Source organism: Lycium barbarum, chromosome 10 (assembly GCF_019175385.1).
Source record: "Lycium barbarum isolate Lr01 chromosome 10, ASM1917538v2, whole genome shotgun sequence".
In the NCBI taxonomy this organism is placed as follows: domain Eukaryota; kingdom Viridiplantae; phylum Streptophyta; class Magnoliopsida; order Solanales; family Solanaceae; genus Lycium; species Lycium barbarum.
In genome coordinates this window covers 1,565,594-1,577,432 of record NC_083346.1, presented here as the reverse complement: position 1 = coordinate 1,577,432, position 11,839 = coordinate 1,565,594, and the positions used below count along the sequence as shown (strand labels likewise).

The window sequence follows — 11,839 nt, the reverse complement described above, 5'->3', positions numbered from 1 at the left end:
CCTATTCACCAAAATCTCTTCTCAATACTTCCCCATCAATCACACTAACTAACACTAACAATCCCCCACTCACTTAGTGATTGATGTTGTTTATGAGATTTATGTATATAGTAGGTGTCTACCATTTGAATCTCTATTTATTTTGTTTCTCGCTAGATTGTGCGATCTGCAGGCTCGCTTTGGTAGTTCCCTCTTTTGTTTACCCTGGAAGAAACTTTGTCCTGGAAATATGAAACTAATGTGTCATGTATAATTAGATAAATACACATATGCTGGAAACTTTTATTATTTCTGAAAAATATCTCTTAGAAAAGGAAAGGATGAATAAAAATTTGAATGATTGTTTTAGTTATGGAAGATAAATATATTTCCAAAAAAATAGGAAGACTTTCATTTGGGATTGATCCGAGTTCAGCTTAATTCTAGGGATTGTTTTTGGAAGGTCTTAATTTTTTACTTGCTATGAAATGAAAACTAACTAATGCTGCTACGATTTTGAAATTATTTTTTAACTATTGCCTAGTTATGTTTTTTTCCTAACAAAAAATTGCGTGGATTGTCCTTCATTCTTATTGGTCTTTAATTTTTGACCCTCAATTAGCTGGTCTTTAATTTTTGGCCAAACTTGCCATTTAATGAAAACAATTGGGCTAAAGTACCCCTTTCGCACCAGAGATTCTGGGTTTGATCCCCAACAGAGTCGAAAATAATAATAATTTCGCAATTACATAAAACCTAGGTCTTGTCCGGCAAATGTTCGTAGAAATGAAGTTCCGCGTAGCGAATCGACATAGTTTCATAAGAACTTACGCCTTTAATTTTTTTTTTTTTTTTTGCTGATTAAGCAAGAGTTTGAACTCAGAACCTCAGAATATTTTCAGCCATCTTTTTAAGTGAAGGACAAAAATTAAAGACCAGCAATTTGAGGGACAAAATTAAAGGCCAGTGCCTTTGAAGGATAATCGTGCAAAGTACCCCACACAAAACAAAACTCACAACCCACAGGCGGAGCCCAATTGTCATTCAGGAGAAGCCCAAAACAAAATGCCCGCAAGAAAAAGAGATTTTTACCTATCACATTAATTAGCAAGAATTATATACAATAATAACATATCTTTTAAAAGTAATAAATATAGCCTATTTTATAACAAATATGATATTTTAAAAAGAATAAAAATAAATACAATAATAAAAGCATCTAAATGTTAGTAGGCTTCTCCATTAATTATGAATTCATATTTTCATAAATAGAATTCATAAAATTACCTTGAAGACTTTAAACGAGAAAAAAGAGATCGAGCAGAGTGATTGTGTGTTGTAGCATGTTTAGTGTTACCATGAATCCTATTTCGGTATAGTAAGAAACCATAGGACAAGCTAGGTACATGAGTAAAATAAGTTCCGTTTGTAATTCAGGCAAAACATGTGCTACCGATACAGAAGCTGGTAAAGCAAAGGTTAATACATAGCCTCTTAAACTTGCAAGTAAATTTATATATATATTCGAACTACAACTTGTTTCAATCGTGACATACTTGAAATTAAATACTACATTTTGTTACTCAATTTTCCCGTCTTGATTATTTATTTTCTGGACTCGAAATTTGTTGTTTACAGTAGGGGTATAAATGACCAAAAAATATAATGGGGGATAAAGTTCAACAATAAAACAAAGTAGAAGGGTATATTTGACCCTTTTGCGTTTGTTTTTTGAGTACTAATACGGATACTAATATATTAAACGTTAGAAATATTACAAGCCATAATAGAAGCCCTCATGGGCTGGCAGATTTGTCTTAGTAGAACTAGTAGGCGCATCACAAACAGTAGACGATGCGTTTGTTTGAGCAACAAAAGAGTCAACAGGACTTATGTCACGCAGGATATTTAAGTTTCTAACACTAGCAAGCATATTAGTAGTAAGTATATTAATATTTATATGCATGGTATCAAATTCTTACATCTGAAATATACTATGTATTTTTATGGTATAAATAATATGAAAAATTCATGTTATTGCTATACTAGTATTCTTACCCGCGCGATGCGCGGTCGATATTAAATGGACTAATAGTATAAAATTTTATATATAAAATATCAACTATGTAAAACTATCACTATTGAATCTTCAAACTCAACTATTTACCTGTTTGGAGGTCTAGATTCTCCATTTATGTTTGAGAACATCAATATATGGCTGTAAATATCTTCTATAGATTTAAATATCTTAGACCAATTTTACTTATCCAACGTAATCCTGATACTAAAGAACAACAAAACTTAAATTAAAAAGCAAACGAATCACGTGCACAATGAGTAATATTTGAATGATCCAAAAATATCATAAGAATACAATTTGTACTCATCCCTGCTAGGGGTACATGGACCGGGTTGGTTCGGACTTTTCAAATACCAAATCGAATCAATTGCGTCGAGTTTTTAAATTTATAAACCAAATCAAACTAATAAAATTTGGCCTTTTCAACTTCGGGTTTTCTCGGGTTATTCGATTTTTTGGGGTTTTTTTCCGAAAAAGTCTTCATACAAAACATATGATTTTTACTTCATATATTTATTTAGTCCTAGTAAGATACAACTATATAACTAAGGTGTTTCTTAAGAAAATAACACAAAATGTGAGATGGGTGATGATATCGTATTAAAATATTCAACAAAAAAAATAATAAAATCGATTAAAACAAGTATTACTAATTAATAAGCCATAAAGAAATACTTATTTTAATCTAAATACTAAGTTATGCTAAAATAAGTACGGCTGATAAATATTAATTCCATGACCAAAAAGAAAAAATTAAGCTATGTATTTTTACGCTCTAAACCAATTATGCAAAACTAAAAAATAGATATCCAACATTACTATCATTCCTAGTGTTAGAATTGAATTTTTTTTGTTGAGTTGGTTTTGATTTGGACTTTGGACTTTATTTGAGTTACTAACATCAATGGGATATAAAATTTATTGGCATTCAAAATTCTAAATTCAAGCTTAAAATAATATTATAAAAGACAAAAAACTATGAAAAAATTTAAGAAATATTTACAAATTACATTACAAAAAATATTTTTAGGTATAAAATATTTTAAAAATCGAATACACGTAATATCGGGTCGGTTTGGTTCGGTTTGACTTTTTTTAGCTAAAACCAAACCAAACCAAATCAATTATGGTCAGTTTTTTTTTTTTTCAACACCAAACCACTAATCGGGTTTTTTTCTCGGTTTATCGGTTTGATGCGGTTTGTCGGTTTGCTTTGTACACCCCTAATCCCTGCATTGGAGTCTGATTATATCCGAATTTCGCGTCGCGTAGGGCTGTTTTGGGGAGAAGCGCTTTCTACCAAGGATTTTTTCATACCTTGAACTCAAACGTAAGACCTCTTATTAAGAGAAGAGCAGCTCATCCGCTGCACCATATCATTTTGGTGTTATATAGAATTGCATACGGTCTACATCCACTATAAATAGGAGTTGAAAATGAACTTCTTATACAATATAAAAGAAATATTTGGGTAAGCGCTCCTGGGAATCTTTAGTCTTATCTAAAGTTCAATGGTAATAAGCTATCTTTAATTAATCTTATTTTACATTGCATGTGAGCATCTAACTGCAAAAAAATGTGAATTATTGGACTATATATATGTAATAGAAGCACAAAACATGTGCATCCACTTCAAAATAAAAGTTTTTTTTTTTTTGAAGAAAGAATAATAAAAGAAAATGAAATATATTACTCCTGTCATTTGAAGCTTTTCCAAAAAGGACTTTTCAGATGTTGCTGATTTATTATCTCTCACATCAATGCATATACAAGTCTGGCAATTAAACATTATCATGAGAAACTATCGTATATATAGATCATCAAGAGGTAAGTAATTAATTAATAATTAATTGACACTAAAAAATTATGTTTATAAATGCGTTTTCATTAACTAATCACTTCGATGTTCAATCTATGATTAATCCTAAGGTATCTATCACTATAGTCTATAGCTAGCAATTTAAGTTATCAATTATTCAATTGTTAAACTAAATAAGAAACTTGCAAGCAAAAAAAGCGTGACTTCAATATAGAGGTTTGATTTAAAATGTGAGCATCTAGTAGATCATCTTCTAAAATATATATAGTTTAAATTCTATATGCTGATGATATAAAAAAAGTTATGAGTAAAGCTTTATCGATTGGTAACCTTAATTTAAAAATGATATTTAAGCTATGTGCTGTTACATGTTAAACTATATATATTAATAATGTATAACTTAAATGTTTACACCATCGCCATTTCTTGTCAGACTAAGCATAGAATCTAATCACTAGAATTATTAACTACTCCTTCTGTCTCAATTTATGTGGCATCATCTAACTTGACACGGAGTTTAAGAAAGAAAGAAAGACTTTTGAAATCTGTAGTCTAAAACAAGTCTCTATATTTGTGTGGCTATACATCATTTCATAAAGTTAAATTGTTTCTAACTATATAAATGTAGCCTTTTTTTGGGACAAAGGGACTAATAAGGATTGGTGAGTATCGACAAAAAGTTCTAAATCTATCAGTCTATAAATTAAATCGTAAACCTAACCGAACCAAATCATTAACCATTCAACTACTTCGATTGTTAGGATCAAGATGAATATGTTTTTGTAATAATTAAAAACAAGAAAAGAAAAATTATTATTATCTGAAATTGAAATTCATCAATTGTGTGACACAACCATTATTTTGCAGATGCAACTACATATACTTTTAGGACAGGTTGTAAATTTACTCTTGTTTTGGTGGTGCACCATGACCCATACCAAGGCTATGTCCTGGCTTATTATGTCCCGATGAATTGGGCGAATAATCGACCTCTAGCCCTTCTTTTGGTGCACCACGACCATATTCAGAACCATCCCCCGACCTTTTAGGTTTGTAATCTTTGACCTCTTCCTTTTGTTTTAGTCCAGCATGATCAATTGCAAGATCATCCTCGGGACTTACAGGCGGATAATCGTTTATAACTGCTTGTTGTTCCGGTGCACGAGATCCATGCTTTCCTCCAAGAGGAGGGCAAACATAAAATTGACCATTACTAAGACAATGGCTTGCTCTTGGGGGACCATAATCTTCAATGTGGATTAAAGATCTAGAGTGGCCATTTTTGTGAGGGACAATTATCAAAACCAATGTAAGAAATGTTGTGAAAGAGATTGAACAAGGGGTCATTTTTTGGTCTTAGCCTAATTTGCTATGTTTTTATTAGTTGCTAGTGCAAAACTATCAAGCTATTTCTACAATATATAGTTGAAGTAGTGACGGGTCTGATTATTATGAAATATATAGTCCAAGAATCATTTCAACTGTATTTTGGTGTAGGGGCATATAACAAAACTTCATTAACTATATAGTCCAAGAACCATTTCATCTATATTTTGGTGTAGGGACATATAACAAAACTTCATTAGAACCATTTCATCTGCATTTTGGTGTAGGGACATATAACAAAACTTCATTAATTATATTGTCTAAGAACCATTTCAACTGCATTTTGGTGTAGGGGTACTTGTAGTTTTGGTCCCTTAGTTATTGTTAAATTCTGAGTTTGGTCCTAGTGATATCTAGCTAAGCATTTTGAACCTTCAATTAATTCAAGTGATGCACTTTTAATCCCTTTGTCTGTGACTCTTCACAAATTTATCGTAATATCAATCATGACAAATTTGTTTCAGCCTAATTTGCCTATATTTTTAGTAGTGATTGCAAAACAATCAAGCTATTTCTACATTATATAGTTGAAGAAGTGATGAGTCTAATTATTATGAAATATATAAGAAAAACCTTCATTACTCTTCCTTACTTGAGAAATATATGGGAAAACTTCATTAATTATCGTCCAAGAACCATTTCAATTGCATTTTGTTCTAGGGGTAATTGTAGTTTTCGGTCCTTCTGTTATTGTTAAATTTTGATTTTAGTCCTTGTGATATCTAGCTAAGCACTTTGAAACTTCAATTAATTAGAGTGATGCACTTTTAATCCTTCTTTCTCTGACTCTTCACAAAATTATCGCATTATCAATCATGAAACTACTGAATTACCCATATGTAATGTTCAATAAGTATTGTTACTCATGTCTGAGTGTAATATGGTTCTATAAATAGTCTAAGTATAACACATTTCCTACATAAAGGGAACAAAAAGGACACATCTTTGTTAATTAAAGATTATATGTCTAAGTCATAAATCACAAGGATTAAAATTAGATTTCAGCGACTACGGAACTAAAAATGCTATTAGCCCTTTGGTTTTCTCGTGGATGAGTTCTTTTACTAAAATAGTAGTCATCAAAAATTAAGTTACTGGATTTGAACCAGTAACAATATTACTAGACATTGAACATAAATTTTATGAATCGTGTGCATTAAAAGGCACATGTACGGTTCTTAAGAGATAAAATTTATACCGACTAGTTCAAATTCTTGTCACATAGGTTCATTATGAGTAAGTGTACCCCACCTGGGATTTTGTTTTGGTTATATTTCAATGAAAACAAATAGCTCTAACCAATAATTAACCCTCCAAAAGAGAAGTCAACTAAAACCAGTTGAATCATCTTCGCTTAAGTTAAGGTTCATTCGGCTTTCCTCCATGCCAAGAAAATACAATCTTGAAACCTAAGGTTGTTTGGTTTTGTTTTTTCGATTTAACCATTTAGTAATCAGAGCTGATGGTCCGATTAATTTAAATTCGCATTGCATAGTTTCATTAAGATGCGGAATTTTTTTTAGTTTTATTTCAATAGAAACAAATAGCTCTAACCAACAACTACCACTCCAAAAGTGGAGTCAACTAAAACCAATTGAATCAGTTTTCTTAGTTAAGGATCATTTGTCTTTCCTCCATGCCAAGAAATTAGATACTATATTGAAGTCCAAGGTTGTTTGGTTTTATTTAATTTTAATAGAAACAAATAGATGTAACCAACACAACCTATTTCTTTAGTTGCCTAGCAGGTCCAAAATTCATTGAAATCTCCGGTAAACTAAAAATAAAAATAAAAAAGGGTCCCACTTCAAATCTTGAGTTTTCTTAATACACAATAAGTTATATTTCCATTGAAGAACCAAAAAGCAAGAAGAAGAATTAATCCCAAAATCATTAATGGCTGTAAGTAATGTTTCTTCTTCAAATTCTTGTTTTTGCACCTCAGTTATGTTATTTTATCTTGAATATTGCTTTCTCAGAGTTATTAGTTAGGGAAAAGAACACAAAAGTTAGTTAATATATATATATATATATATATATATATATATATATATATATATATAACTACACATTTGGGAAAACCATGAAAGGTTCTAACTAGTTCATAGTTGCATTTACAATCAAGTAGTTCTATCAATTCGTTGCAACTTTGAAGCAAGGGTGGAGCTAGGGGGTGCGGGGCGTTTCAGATCGCTAGAAAATTGCACTGTATAGTGCAGTGTATATATAAAGTCAATTGTTTTTACGTTGTACTAGTTGTTAATCCCATCGGCTTCTCCTTGTGTCTACTTAATTCTTTAAAATCTTTTAGTGAAAGTCCTGACTCCATCTTACTTCGAAGGTGCAATAGAAAATTTCTAGAGCGACATGGGCGGTAGAAAGTATAGAGAACTTATACTACTATTTTATAGGATTGGATGAGTTTAAATAGTACAATATGATCAGTGAGGATTCATATAGCCAACTCTAGCTTGCTTGAGATTGACGCGTAGTTGTCGGTAGTTGTTGTATATACTCTTGAAATACCTTTGTTGCAGCAAGGATCGCATGTTTCTCAAGACCTGAAGTAGTCTAGGGTAAAGTTTTAGTCATGTTAGTATGTTTTACATAGGTCTCATTATTCTATGAGTTTTCTTAGTCATGTCAGAAGGATTTAGACATTCAAGTACTTTCTAATTAATTTGTTTTATATAATTTGGACTGAGATTCATATGGTCGACCTCAACTTGCTTAAGATTGAGGCGTTGTTATTCTCTACTCTTGAAATAATTTTGTTGCAGCAGGGATCACATGTTCCAAAATTTGGGAACTGGGATGGTGAAAATGTGCCATACACAGCCTATTTTGAGAATGCGCGCAAAGTTAATAAAGGCGGTAAAATGATAAATCCAAATGATCCAGAGGAGAATCCAGAGGCCTTTGCATATGGTAGATATGACGATGCTAGCGTTAACGTTTCTCCTGCGAAAGTTCCTTCATTCGAAACACCTCAGTACAATTATGGTCACCGCAGAAATCCTTCTGGCTCAGGCCAAAACAAGAGTATTGGCTCGACAAATTCAAATTCAGAGTCATTTGGGGTAACGCAACGTCACAGAAAATCTGATGTCAAGAAGAATAAGAACGATCGTGGCAATGGTTTTGTTCCACCTAGTCCAAATAGACTGATCAAAAGTAGCAGAAATCCATCTGATGATCTTGTAAGTTGTTATTCTTTCATTGTTCAAATTTCAAGCTGATTGCCTCTTAAAGAATGCACTGAATGATATTACTCTGCTTTGAACGTGCAACAATTTTTATGTAGTGACAATTATAATTTTTCCACCATGGAGAAAGCCTCTTTAAATAGTACTATTTGGTTAGAGCTTTAGAATCATATAGGGCCTTAAGAGTGAGATTCATATGTCTTTGAATTATAACTTTATCGGGAGTTAGTGAGTGAAAATTTCAGTACTATATGAACGAACATGTAAGAAATATTAGCAAGAAAGTTGATGATGTGATTAATATGTCATAGTGATAGATTTGTCTATAAATGGATGGTTAAAATTATGAGCTGGTGATTCCCATGACGGAGGGCAAGCCTACAAGGGCGGGTCAAAGAGAAGGATTGATAAACTTCAAAGCTGACAAGCTTCTGAAGAAGAATTGCACGTGATAACAAACACAAATCTCACATCAAAATGAGAGAAAAAAGTAAAGAGTTTTATAGGGTGTAACATGAGTTCACCTTATTTTGGACTTAATGATGTTCAGCCTCACGACAAAGCTGCGAGGTCTATTGCTCCAAAGCGGGATTTTACATCTCATGGGCTTGGGTCGTAACACCAGATGCACGTACATCTTCTTCAAAGCGCAAGTTTATAGTATTTCATGAGTGGCTGCAAAAATAAAGTTATTTTAACAGTAAAAACTTACTCGCATTCTGTGTATACAACAAATAGCCATGGAAGGGGATGCCACTATTTAAAATTGGAGTTAGCTCATGACTTACTTGAAAAATTACAACTTGAACGAAAATAGCTTTTAGTGGGTATGCCCTTTATGAAGAGAAAATAAAGTAAATTTTAAAATTAAAGTTTAGAAGCTTTATTTTATTCATCATAAATTATTCTCGATTCAGTGGGGAAGCATAATTAAGATGAATTAAATATCCCTTAATAAATTTTAAAATTAAAGTTTTGAAGCTTTGTTTTATTCATCATAAATTATTCTCGATTCAGTGGGGAAGCATAATTAAGATGAATTAAATATCGCTTAATCTTTAGCATAACAACTAAATATGTGCTATGTCTAAATGTAAATTGTTATATGAACTTCCACAATTGACAACTATGTCAAATTTATTGCTGATGTTTTTTATCAATGTGTTAGAGGTTTAAATTTGCATTAATTGATCTATAAATATAGTAATAGCTCTACTGCTTGTCCCAAAAAAAAAAAAGAGTATTGAATGAATAATTGGATAATATTTTTGGATAATTGTTTTGTAGAATTAATTAAAACTATGGGAAATATTGCAGTGTAAAGACACCTTCCCGGAGCCAACAAGTTTCAACTAAAGGCAGTATTTGGGCCCACAATTCATTGCCCTTAATCCGTCTCTTATTTGCTTAAAGTGCCATTTTAACAAATAAATCGCACTGGCAGATTGCATTTTATCATTTGGTTCAATAAGACCAGTTCTTTCCCTTTTTGTATCTAATCATAGCTTTACACCTTTGATTGTATTTCATCAAACAAATGATGATACAATAAAAGTATGAAAACCTGCATCATCTTTCCTATTTATGAGCAGGGGCAGAGTTAGAATGTTGTAAAAGTTTAGGATGTCGTAAAAGTTCAGCCGAACCATCGTCATAAAAAATTGCACTATATATATAAAGTCAATTTTTCACATGTATAAGTCATCTCGAAGAAAAATTACACTATTTATATAAGGTAATATTTTTAAAAAAATTTAATGTACATATATAGATTTTAAATCCCCTAAACCTGATTTAGGGGGTCGAAAATTCACTTTGAGATTTCAATTCCAAATCACGGACGCTGCATTTTTATTTTTCAAACCCCCGTAGTGAAAAAAATCTTAGATCCACCACTGCCCCTAAGTGATTTTTTTTGGCTCCATCACTATTTATGAGTACATATCAAGTTTAATTTCCTAGTCATATTGTGAAATTACTGAGTGTTAATTTCCTAAGTGAAATTTTCTGGCTCCATCTCTAATTTAAACTGCTTCATGTATATGTCAGTCTTGTTCATCAGCAGCATCAGTACCAAAATTTGGGGCATGGGATGAGAAAGATCCAAAATCTGGAGAAGGATTTACAGTAATTTTCAACAAAGTTAAAGAGGAAAAGCATATTGCAGCTTCTAAGTTCCCTATGGTGCAGCCACATTCAAGCATGCCTTCATCACATAATCAAAAAAGAAATGCTAAGTCAAAGGTATATCTCCTTCTTTCAGAATATTGCTAAAATACATAACAAATGGAAAAGAAAAAGTTATAAATGTGAAGTTGTGAACTGGCGAAGATCCAGAATTTGAAGTTTATATGTTTTTATAGTGACCTCAACAATCAAATATTTATAGATAGATTTTTGTGAATTTCTTAATATATAAATATGATTGGGATAAAAGTTACTGAATTCATGTGAACCAGTAGCTAACAATCTAAATCCCCCCTTGACTCTGCACACTCATGACTAGATGATGTATATGAAAAGTTTTATTTAACTTTCTTCAGCTCGAGCAAGAGATAGTGGTGGATGCAATGGAATTCATGTTGAAGTGCGTGACCATCTCGTTTAACACTTCAAAATGGTATCAAACCAAACAGAGTTTGGGTTGAAGCCTCATCGGCTCCTATTTTTGTTTCCCGCGTGCTTGGCTCATGAAAAGGAATAAAATCGTACATGGCGAGGCATGTTGGAAACATAATTAAATAAATAAAAATGATAATAAAATTGTAAGCTTTTAGATCATATGATTACACACTTCACCACAAATAGCTTCACGAATGATGGACAATACAGTGATTCTCACATGTGTCCCATTGGTGAAACCGGAATATGGAATTAAATAAATTTAGTAACTTTACTTGTATTCAAAATTTAGTAATAAATTCCTTTTATTTTAATTTTTTATTTTGCAGGTATTTTGCTGCCTTTTTTGAAGATTCACAAGCTCAAGTCAATTTTTTTGTTTTGCCTTCTTTCCTCTTCACTCAATAGTGTAAGCAAAAATTGAAAGATGATGGAAGAACTTGTATTAACGTTTATTATGGAAGAACAATTGATTACATTTTGCTCAAATTTTGGTCATTGTATGTTTTATTGATCAGAAGATGGTATGTGTTCTGCTGACAATTTGAAATATACACCCAAAGTCGTGGTGGGATGGGGAAGATCTCTTCCCCTTAATTAGTTGTGTCGGGTTTAAACTCTAGAATGAATAAAATCCTAACAAGGAATGCTTTCTCATTTAACAGTCTTACGCAACGGGAATTCGGATTGGTCAAGTAAAAAGTAATTGCACGTTAACACTTTATTAATACTTATGCGAACCCGATG

General features: G+C 31.9%; 1 protein-coding gene across 1 annotated transcript; it reads left to right on the top strand.

The window, feature by feature from the left end:
* The first annotated feature begins 7,482 nt into the window (after positions 1-7,482).
* Positions 7,483-11,570, top strand: LOC132615573 (RPM1-interacting protein 4-like). Its single transcript, XM_060330182.1, has 3 exons — positions 7,483-8,464; positions 10,520-10,714; positions 11,422-11,570. Exons 1-3 carry the CDS (start codon positions 7,976-7,978, stop codon positions 11,440-11,442), a joined length of 705 nt encoding a protein of 234 aa, XP_060186165.1. The 5' UTR covers positions 7,483-7,975; the 3' UTR covers positions 11,443-11,570.
* The last annotated feature ends 269 nt before the right edge of the window (positions 11,571-11,839 follow it).

What these genes read in the sequence shown, in the direction of transcription:
- LOC132615573 (XM_060330182.1), top strand. Translation starts at nt 7,976, where the DNA reads ATGGTCGACCTCAACTTGCTTAAGATTGAGGCGTTGTTATTCTCTACT. An exon ending in GAAATCCATCTGATGATCTT is followed by an intron (nt 8,465 to 10,519) that starts GTAAGTTGTTAT and finishes TGTATATGTCAG; the next exon opens with TCTTGTTCATCAGCAGCATC. An exon ending in AAAGAAATGCTAAGTCAAAG is followed by an intron (nt 10,715 to 11,421) that starts GTATATCTCCTT and finishes TTTATTTTGCAG; the next exon opens with GTATTTTGCTGCCTTTTTTG.